General features: G+C 44.1%; 1 protein-coding gene across 1 annotated transcript; it reads right to left on the reverse strand.

Moving 5' to 3' along the window:
* Positions 1 to 5,967: 5,967 nt before the first annotated feature.
* Positions 5,968 to 6,321, reverse strand: LOC102827682 (heat shock-related 70 kDa protein 2-like). The gene has a single exon (XM_006869728.1). It carries the CDS (start codon positions 6,319 to 6,321, stop codon positions 5,968 to 5,970), a length of 354 nt encoding a protein of 117 aa, XP_006869790.1.
* Positions 6,322 to 11,758: the final 5,437 nt, after the last annotated feature.

Here is an 11,758-nt window from a genome sequence, read left to right on the forward strand (position 1 = left end):
ATTATAACAATACATGGCTTTCAGAGGTTGTGAGTGCTGTTCGATGACAAACACATCCCTCCATATGCACATACATACACATGTGTACACTTGATAAGTGTGCATATTTTTGAATGTGTGTGTTCTCCAATCGCAGATACAAGGCTTTAAAAATTTGTGGGGAAACTCCATTATTTTTTAAATTCCATTTTCCATGAACTATTTGAAGCCCCCTCACAGACATGTTATAATTAGCTAATATTGCTGCAACAGAAAGACCACAAGTGGAATGGCTTCAAAGAACAGAGATCTGTTTCCTCACAGTTCTGGAGGCTGAAAGTCCGTGTTAGGTTCTCAGCCATACTGATTCCTTTTTTGTCAGTAACTGCAGGCCTTCCTTGGCTCCTTGTAGACCATCCTCACACGGCATCTGTTTTCCCCAGTGCAGGCTTCCTTCTGGGTGGAAGCTGTTTTTCCTACAGCTCAGTAGTAATTAAGTTTAGGACACACCCTGTACTCTATTAATTTATTAGCATAACTGGGGGATGGGGAGAAGGCACCTGCCATCCCTCCCACAGCCCTGTCTACTCAGCTAGGCTCAATAATTCATTGTAATGGCCAAACTGAACTCAGACACTATCCTCCCAGTTATGGGGCTTATTAGGGGACTGAACAGGTTACAATGCAGAATAAGAAAATGCTCAGGGCACAATTGTTCCACTCAGGACAGCCTCACCTCGGCAGTGCCCACAGACAGGCCTCTCTCTGCTTGGGTAATTGACATTACAAAGCTGTAATGCCTCAGCTTGAAAGCAGTTGACTCTTGCTCCTCCAATTCAGTGCCTGGAGCACCCCAACCTGCAAGCAAGCCTCCAGCCCAAAGTCACCCAGCTTGATTTGTTCCATGGGGTGGGGTCTGTCTCATGCTCTGGCTCTTGGTTCTGCTGCTGCTGCTGCTGCTCCTCCATCACTCCTTCTGTGTTACAGCTTTCTGTCCCTGGGTCAAGGAGGCTCAATGCGCAGGTACCCCTGGGTCCAGAGGCTGTGCTCCACTCCTGGCTCTTCTTTGATGGTAGTCACAACTTCCATGTTCAGTGGAGTGCCAAATTTTGACAATCACAGTTAACTTTGTTAACCGTTCACAACTGAGTCATAAATTCTTATCAGCGACTTCTCCTGCCTTCTCTTACCTACTAGACCCAGGAGAGCAAAACCACTGTTTGGTGTGAGTTACAAAAGCTATTGCTAAAAAAGGCATAGACATAAGCCACTGCACGGTAATAATAAAGAAATCCTTACCATCAAATGGCATCACATTCACAGGAATTCCAACACACGTATACACACACACAGAGATTTTTGGGTGGAGGACAGTTCAATCCATTACAATATGTATGTATGAGGGAATTTTTTTAAGTTTCTTAAAAAATTCCATTATCATTTCATTCCTTCATGAATTTTTAAAACCCTGTCGTATCACACACACACACACACACACACACACACACACACACAATTTTGTAGCACAATTAGAAGGAAATGAAGAGATCCTTTAGCTCTGGATGCACATCAGAACCATCCAGATGAATTTTAGGCAATACAAGACTCCCCAGTCCCTCAATGCCATGTGATTCACATTGAATCACTCAAATGATCAGCCACGGTTGAAAAGCAGTCAGCTGAGTCAGCCCTTCTTTTCTCAGGTAGGGAAACTGAGGCCTAGGAACTAGAGCCTTTGAAGTCTCCCAACTCTAGTACCCTGCCTCTTGGCACTAGGGAAGCTACATGTTGTACATGTTGTTGGGAGTAATTCCTGTGTTGATTTGCTTTTGGTCCACCCTATCTAAAGATCACCAGACAACCCCCCTCACCACAAATTTGCCTTCTCCAATGTAAAGACAGGCTTAAGCCTTGAGATGCTTTGAGAACAAGCACCACTTATAAAAATGCCAGTGGAGTATCTAAATCAAACCCAACCAAATGCCCGTGAGTTGCTCCCACTCATAGTGACTCCATAAGTCAACTCATAGGACCCTGTACGACAGAGTAGGACTGTCCCATAAGGTTTTCAAGGCTGTCATCTCATGGAAGCTGGCTGTCACAGCTTCTTCCCATGGAGTGGCTGCTAGAGTCCAACCGCAAACCTTTCTGTTAGCAGGAAGCTCTTAACTACTGGGGCCCCTTTAATGGAATGTAGAGCCCAATACATTCTCACTCCTCTGTCCTGGTGTGGTGCCCTAGGATAAGCGCTTGACTTTAAGGTAGGTTTGAACTGTAAGGTTGGTGGTTCAAACCCACCAGCTGTTCCTTGGAAACCCTATACAGGGTCGCTATGAGTCAGAACTGACTTGACACCACTTAGCAACTTGTATCAGCAGCAGCGGGTTCTCAGAATAGTAGTGAGTGCCAGTGCAGAGCACGCTTTTTCTGACATCAGTTCTTAACTGCTCATAACCTCAGGGAAAGCAGACAAGGGGCCTGGGGCCTGGTCCCTGTGAGGACTTCCTCCCTGAAGAGTGTGTAGAGGTGGCTCCACTGGCTCTGCACTTTTCCCACAGGCATCTCCTGTGCCGTGACACCCAGGCCTAAACAGACTCACTCAAGTTTAAAAACGTTGGTTTCTTCATTGAAAGCTGGAAAAATAAAACAAATTGGAAAGACAAAGAGCCAAGTGTCACCTCTCTCACTCAACCATATGAATTGATGTTCTATTTAGCTTTGTGTTGCCTGTCAACAAACACATCTCTCAGTGTACACGCATGAGACATCCTAGTTATAATCATTGCGCATGCAGTTTGGGGCTTCACCTTTCTTTCCCTAAAATAATCTTCTTCTTCAGGACTTGGCAATTTCATTTTGTCAAGGGTCATTTCTTGTTGTTTATTGTTGCTAAGTGCCATCGAGTCGGGACCCGACTCATAGCGACCCTGTACAGGGTTTCCAAGGAGCAACAGGTGAGTTAGAACTGCTGGCCTTAATGGCCCAAACGGACGTTGTAGTTTACCGCATTAACCAGCAACGCCACACCAAAAGTCCTTACTGTTAGTTGCTGTCATATTCATTCGGCGTCTTGGCAATTCCATGTGTGCAGAACACTATTGCTCCATAGGAGCTGTAACCTTTCAGAAACAACACCAGTCTTTTCCTCTGAAGTGCAGTGTTCAAACTTCCACCTTTCATTTATTAACCCAGTGCTTAAGCATTTGCACCACCGAGGGGCTCTTAAAGAGGAAATGTTTTTGTCTGTGTCATGACGACTCAACTGAACCATTGTAGCACTGAACTATTCATAGATGAAAAGGGAATGGGAGTAGCTATGTTCCACTGTAACTTTATTTAGAAAAACTGGCAGTAGGCTGATTTTGGCCCCAAAGGACCAGTTTGCTGGCTCCTGTGGTAACCTGGATTCTATACCTGTAATTTTTTAATGACCATATAGTCTTCTCTCTTGTTGTTGTGGTTCTTAAGTGCCGTCGCATCAGTACTGACTCATAGCAACTGTATAAGGTTTCCAAGGAGCAGCTGGTGAGTTTGAACCACCAACCTTCCATTTAACAGTCCACTGTGTATCCTACAGCGCCACACCGGGACCTCTCTAGCAGAGACAATGATTAATGTGACTGTTTCTCTGTTGCTAGGCATTTCATGTGTTCATTTTCCTTTTGGTGGATGGGTGTTTAAAGTAAATCATATGCTATGATATTTTTCCAATTAGAACTTTTCTCAGCTTGGAGGTGAGTCAATGAAATTAATCTACCACAAACTGAATCCAGGGGAATTCTGAAGACTTTTTAAAGGCCTTCTCTGATCTGATTGAGCAGGGTTTTCAACCAGTACATATATACAAGGGGGGTACAAAAAGTTTGTGAGAAGAGTCCATAATCTTTTAATTCCCTTTTCTATGAACACGTTGGAGCCCCCTAGTATCTTGGGGGTTATGCAGATTTTTGAAGTACACAGAAATGGGACAAAAACTGGTAAGTTACTGTAGTCATTGTTATTAAGAGTCCTCAAGTCCCTTCTGACTCAGTGACCCTATATAGGGTTTCTGAGGAGCAGCTAGTGAGTTTGAATCCAGGATCTTTCAAGTTAGTATTCCAGTGCTTATCCTACAGTACCACCTCAGGACTCTATTACTGTACTACTGTTGTTGTTAAGTGCTGTCTCCAAGGAGTGGCTGGTGGGTCTGAACCATTAAACTTGTGGCTACCAGTCCAGTGCTTATCCTATAATGCCACACCAGGACTCTGCTACTGTACTTCTTGTTAAGTGCCATCAAGTTGGTTTCAACCCAAAATGACCCATTATAGGGGTTCCAAGGAACGACTAGTGAGTTTGAAACGCTTAACCTATAGCGCCATAACAGGACTCCACAGATAGATAAAAACAAAAAGTGCATAAAAAAGTTCATAGAAATGTCAGGCTGAGAGTCCTGTAGTTGTGCACAAGTAATTGCTATAGAAGGAATGACACCAAAGTTAAGTGCTTGAATATTTTATAACTGCTAGTTCCCAAACAGGTCTCTGTACACATCTTCAGGTACGAAACAATGTGTTCAAGTTCATAAATCCAAGATATATATGTCAAGAGAACATTAATATTAAAGTGCTGACTAAACATACAAAACTTAGCATTAAACTAAGTTTGCCCCCCCACCCCCCTTTATGGGTTAACACTGCAGACTAAGAATGAAATAGTTAAGTAGAAACTGTATCAATGGAATACAGAACTGGAAAGATTTTTCAAAAAGAGACCATTTAGCTCACTTCATTAGTATCAGACCTAGGTTACTGTGAGCTACGTGAGCCTGGGCAGCCAGCTCCTACTGCTTGGTAAAGCTTGCTCACAATCAGATTGGTTACACTTGAGTCAGTTTAAGAGTTTCTTGCACTCTTTCAGAAGCTGCCTTTTATCTTTTCTACTCAACGTGCCTAGCAGATGACTTTCAGCTGATAGCTGGAAAGGAAAGGTATAGGATTGCATAGTCTTTCTAGCTCCTACCACCTCTCTATTGATGGCTTTCACTATCTGGTCAGTCTCATTTCTACAGAGACAGCCTCTGACACTAGTGATGATAAACTGGCTCTTCCTACCAGTACTTTTGTCTATGATAACTACATCAAGGATGCCACAGCTATCTATGTTACAGGCTACCTGAATCTGGGGGCCTCCATGGTAAGCTAGAGGGATCTCAGCAAGATGAAAACTACCCATGACTTTGTTGCTTTTAGCCCTTTCACCCTCACACAATGTCATGAAGGTAGGGCTCTGGTAGTTAACCTGAGCTCTCAACTTCCAGACTTGGATGGTATGAATATTTGTCTTGAGCATGGGGGTCATAATCCCCCCTTTCATTCCAATGCCCAGAAAGAGGAAACAACCTCGCAGACTTTGAGAGCTGCCACCAATGTGAAGAGCTCCTCGCATAGTTGCATTGTTGTTGTTGTTGTGTGCCGTGGAGTGGGTTCTGACTCATAGCGACCCTGTACAGGGTTTCCGAGGCTGTAAATCTTTACGGGAGCAGAACGCCTCATCTTTCTCCCACAGAACAGCTGGTAGTTTCAAACTGCTGACCTTGGGGCTCGCAGCCCAATTCGTAACCACTGCGCTACCAGAGCTCCTTTACATTAGAGGCCACTGCCTCACCAGGGATGATGGGCTTGTTGAGCTAATTTCCGTTAAATAAATCACTCAGCAACTTCTGGACTTTGGGGATATAAAAGCAACCAACCGCAAGCAGTATATCATTAATCTGACCCTTGTGAAGCTTGGTACACTTCAGAGCTTTCTCTATCAGCACAAGGGCACCACGTAAGAAAGTAGCAGTGAGCTTCTCAGGGAGACGTAAAGGTAAAAATTCACACCATCAGAGAGTGGATCAATTTCAACGCAGGCAGAAGCCAAGAAAAGCAAGCTACACTTTGCCTTCTCACAGGTAATCTGGAGAATGCACTTTACCTTAAAGGCTATATAGTTCTTGTGATCATTTCAGAACTCTTCTGTTAGGTGGCTGAGGCTGTGACTGTCCAAATCTTCTCCAGCCACCTGGATGTCACCAGATGTGACTCTTACATCCTGGCTATTCAGGATAGACACATCCAAGGGACAATCAACCACATCAAAGAACAGCATGTATTTCTCTTTTCTGTCAAGGTCATAGATCATGGCTGCAGCAGCGGACTCATACATGGTTCTCACGATATTAAAGCCAGCTATGGCTCCTGCGTCCCTGTTGACCTGACTCTCTGAATCACCAAAGCAAACTAGACCACTAATTGCTGCATTTTCTGCTTTCTTCCCCAAATAAGCTTCAGCTAACTCCTTCATATGACTTAAAACCATGAAAGCACACTTTTCTGAGACAAAAAATATATGGCCTTAATATTCTACCATTATTTTGGGCTTCCCCCCTTCAAAAACCACTGGCAAAGATGAGGGAATCATGTCTGTCACAAATGAGGCATGACCAAATGTGAGACTGAACAGTCTCTTAGCAGCAAATTTGGTACTCATGGCTTCTTGGTTCTTAGCAGTTTCACTGATGGGGTAGTCACTCTTTATCATTGTTCCATAGCTTGGAGTGATGCGGTTGCATTGGTAGTTGGCAATGATCTGTACTTTTCCATGCTTCAAGATCCCCACAAGTGAGTAGGAGATACCCAGATCAATAATGCCCTCGGCAGGAGCTTTGGTTGACATCTTAACTGAAAGACAGAAAAGAAAAAAAAGAAGCAGATAGTAGGTTATAAAAAAAAGTCACTGTTAACAATTATATCTCACAATTTACCTGTACTACATGACACACACGTATCCTGTGTTTTCTCCACCACCTCCCCTTCACTGCATTTTTGTCCTAACGTGAATCAAATGCAAATAAATACACTCAGCTACACAACTTATCCAGGTGGGACTGCATTCCCTTTCTTTTCTATGCTTTGTAGGCTTCTTCTATTGCTGCTTTTGGTAACAGATGCTTGGCAGCAACGTGACCACTTATTTCTGAGAACGGTATTGAATCATCATAACAAGTGCTAAGGTCCCAAAGCCCTGGCACCAAAAGATCTTCCCCAGGCCTGATTTATTTCTTGATCCAGTCAAGTTTTCCTCTTTGACATCCTTTGTGTCTACCCTTTCCCATTGCCACCATTCTACTTCCAAGTCTTCTCATCCGTATGTCCAAATTAGTATAGGATTCTTAGCACTAGCAGCTCTTTTCGTCTCTATTTTCAAGCCCTATTCATCATCATCATTGATTCACTCCCTCACTCAGTCAACATTATTTGTGTAACCACCATTCACTAAATGCTATTTTCAACGCTGAAGGAAAAGACACCAGTTAGATAGGATTCCTATCCTCAAGGAACACCATTAGGTTTTCAGCATAATCACATCAACCCTTTTATCACACCAACCCTTGCTCAAAAATGCACTCGCCACCACCTATGTAAAATTAAAACAGATGAAACTATTTTCCCAGTCACTATAGCTTGTTCACAAGGAACTCTGGTAGCGTAGTGGTTACGAATTGGGCTGTGAACCGCCAGGTCAGCAGTTCGAAACTACCAGCTGTTCCGCGGGAGAAAGATGAGGCTTTCTGCTCCTGTAAAGATTTACAGCCTCGGAAACCCTGTACAGAGTCGCTATGAGTCGGAACTAACTTCTCGGCACATAATAACAACAACAACAATAGCTTGTTCGCAGTCCAGAGTTTATAAGTACTCAGCCTAGGCAAGGTTTCTAACCTCTCTAATCACGGGTGTGGCACTATGGGCTAATGCGCTAGACTGCAAAGTCTGTTTGAACTGCAAGGTCGGCAGTTCAAACTCACCACCTACTCCTCAGTAACCTTACACAGGGTCACTATAGGTCGAAACCAACTCGATGGCACACACAGCAACAGCAATCCCTGCTGTGGTGCTGCGTGCAAATACAAAGTCAGTTTGAACTGCAAGGTTGGTGGTTCAAGCTCACAAGCCACGTCTAGGAAACCCTATACAAGTCACTATGAGTCCGATCTGACTCAACAGCATTTAACAACAACAATTCCTGGTATCATTACTTCTAAAGTCTTTGTTAATACACCATAACTCCAGCAACTGGTTAAGTCTCACTAAAAAAAAAATTTTTTTAACTTTCTTTACCCAAATATAGATTAAGGAATTAGAATTTAGTATATTTGTTGTTGTTTTTAAGTGCCATTGAGTTGATTCCAATGCATAGTGACCCTGTATAGGATTTCTGACAAGCAATTGGTGGATTTGAACTGCTGACCTTGTAGTTCGAACCAACCTGTGTTCCAGTGCTTATCTTCCAGCACACCACCAGGTCTTAGATATCATCAAATAAAGCACCTTAATTTGATCATGTTTTGATCTGACAAGAAACAAGGGATATTACTGCTGACATCAGATGCCACGTGACGTTAAGGTAATGACGTTAAGGTAAGTTGGGCAGCATCAACAGAGGTGGAGATGGATTTGACGTGAGGAGGTACAATGAGAGGTGTAGGAATTTATCAAATTGTTGTTGCTGTTGTAGCTATGTGCCGTGGAGTCGGTTCCGACTCATAGCGACCCTGTACAGGGTTTTACAAGGCTGTAAATCTTTACAGGAGCAGAAAGCCTCATTTTTCTCCCGCAGAACTGCTGGTAGTTTCAAACTGCTGACCCTGAGGTTAGCAGCCCGATTCGTAACCACTACACTGCCAGAGCCCCTTGGGAAGCCCTATACAGGGTCGCAATGAGTTGGAACTCCGTAAGTGGCACTTAACAGTAACAACAATCCTGGCCTGGGCTTGAGAAACCATTGACATTGAGTGAAAGTCATTCAGATGTCAGACAAGGACACTAAGACCCAGACAGGTTAAGGGAGGGCCAAAGAACGCAGCTCCTGATAGACAAAGCTGTTTCCATTTGAGACAGGAAAATGTTCCTCACTTAGCATTTTCAGAGTACTGCCCATGTGCAGATCACCAGGCAGAGAGCCAAAGGCAAGATAAAGCGCTAAGTTCTACCTGGGCTGCTGGTGGGTGGAGGAGAGCGGCAAGAAAAGCGTTTCAATCATTTCGTGTCTGCGTGCACCTCCGGCTGCATTGGCAACATACATAAATGTCTGCAGTCACAGCCAGTCTAAGCAGGGTGACTCCAAAAGAGGTTATTACGCTGCCATTTAAAATTAAAATTTAATAAGTTATATTCAACACTCGGGGAAAACATTCATATATTTAATGAATCATCTAATTAAATATTGTATATGCAACAGTATGGAGCAGACAGAGAGAAAAATAACCTTGCAATGAGTAAGTAATGTTTTAAAAACAAAACCCTCACGAATTTCACGAAGATTTCTTGTGTCCTACACAAAAAATGTTTGTCGTAGAAACTGTCACGTGTTATGTCACTCTACACTTGCTAAATTCCAACAAGTCAATTCCGACTCATAGCGACCCTGTGAAGGGTTTCCGAGGAACAACTGGTGAGTCTGAACTGCTGACGTTGTGGTCCACAGTCCAGTACTGATCCTACAGCGAAATGATTTCCTGTTATCAGGATCTGGGGTGGAGGTAGGGGAATGACTACATTTTCTCAACCAATATGTGTCCCCTGGCTTCATCTGTCATTTTTCCTTAATATATGTATTTTCCTTGTCTGATATTGAATAGCAGAACGCAACACCCCAAACCACTGTGACACTGAGTTAAGTTTACCTCACTGCTGTTGTGAAGTGCCATCAAGTAAGTTCCAACTCATCGTGACACTGTATAGAGTTTCCAAGCAGCAACTGTTGAGTTTGAACCTCCAACCCTGCAATTCAAACTGACCTTATGGTCCAGCACTTATTCTATAGCGCCAGATCAGGACTCTTATCAGAATGTGATTCACAGCTTCATGTATCATTAATTCTCACTATGTCTTCCTTGCTGATACTGTGTAGCAAAGCAAAATAAAATGCCCAAACCCTCTGCCACTGGGTCAATTTGGCCACTGAGATTGTAAATCTTTATGGGAGCAAACTGACTCATCTTTCTTCTACACAGTGGCTGGCAGAGTTGAACTACCAACTTCACAGTTATCCACCCAATGCCTAACCCACAGCATCACCAACACTACCCTTTATTCTCTTTGGGAAGCTATTAATGAGGTACCTTTAAAGTTAGGGCTGGGGAATGTATGGCCCTCGGGCTGGATTTTTGTTGTTGTTGTTAAGTGCCGTGGAGTTGATTCCGACTCACAGCGACCCTGTACAGGGTTTACAAGGCTATAAATCTTTACGGGAGTAGAAAGCCTCATCCTTCTCCCATAGAGCATCTGGTAGTTTTGAACTGCTGACCTTGCGATCTGAAGCCTGACTCATAACCACTATGCTACCAGAGCTCCTTTCGGGCCAGATAAGGCCCGCAAAATCATTTTCTCTGAACCTGTCAAGGCAACCAAAGATCCAACCATCACATTGTTGTTGTTAAGTGCTACCAAGTTGGTTCTGAACCATAGTAACCCTGTATACGGTTTCCAAGGCGAGTTTGAACCGCCAACCTTGAGATTCAAACTGACCTGTGGTCCAGTGATTTATCCCACAGCACCACACCAGGACACCAGCCATCACATGACATTGTTGTTATTGTTGATAAGTGCCATTGAGCCAGTTCCAACCCACAGTGACCCTGAATCATTTCTGAAGAGTGGCTGGTGAGCTTGAACTGCTGACCTTGCAGTTCAAACCAAATTTGCAGTCCAGCACATTAACCCACAGTGCCACACCAGGAGTGCTTAGATCAAATTTGTAATTGTTGCTAAGTGTCCTCGAGTCAGCTTCTACCCATAGTGAACCTATATAGGGTTTCCAAGGTGTAAGGAAACTGTGTCCAAGGAGCAGTTCTACTCAGTCCTCTAGTGTTACTATGAGTTGGAATGGACTCAGTGGCAGCGGGTGTAGACAGAGTGCAAGGTAAATCACTGTCAGACCTCTGCAACTTGCTTCCTGCCCACACATTCAAAGCCAAAGGAGGCATCATAGTGTACAAAGCTCTTCGTGACCCATTTGACTTCATCTACCACATGGCCCCCTCCTTGCTCACTACCCATAGCCACTGCGGCCTTCATGCTTTCCCTGAGCTGCTCCCACCACAGGGCCTTTGCAGTTATTAGTCTCTCTGCCAGACCACGCCATACAACTCCTCTCTCTCCTAAGGTCCCAGTTCCAAGGACACCTGAGTAAGCAAGGCTTTCCTTGAGCTGTCCATCCCGACTAGAATACCCTGCTCTGACTTTATGTTTGTTCAGAGAGGTGAGCATCACCTGGCAGTCATGTGTGTCTCCCCTCACTTCAACCAAGGCTCCATGACACCCTAAACTTGGCCTTGAACAGTGCTGAGCCCTGAGTTGGCCATCACTAAAGTAGCTATAAAGATCACGAAAAGATTTCAATGATTTCACTGGAATATTTTGATGTTTTAATTCAAAAGAGAACTCTCTAGAAAAAGGGAAGGTCCAGTTCTTTAAAGTGGCCTTTCTACTAAGGAATCAGATGGAGCAGTAGAACAGTGGGCCCTTAGGGGGTCACTTGGGTCTCTAGCTCACCACAAGCCCCACCCTCCCCTGTGTCCATTTGACAGCAGACCTGCCCTACTCTTCTCCTCTCCTGCACTCTGACCTTCCTTCTGAACACGCGCCGCCTCCTCATCTCTATATACTGACACTGCCATTCCTCCTGTACTCTGCTGCCTTCTTTCTGACATCCTTTCTCTTCCAGTCCTCACTCCCTCCCTCCCTCAGACTCTCCC

This window comes from Chrysochloris asiatica, unplaced genomic scaffold (assembly GCF_000296735.1).
Source record: "Chrysochloris asiatica unplaced genomic scaffold, ChrAsi1.0 scaffold00134, whole genome shotgun sequence".
Lineage (NCBI taxonomy): Eukaryota > Metazoa > Chordata > Mammalia > Afrosoricida > Chrysochloridae > Chrysochloris > Chrysochloris asiatica.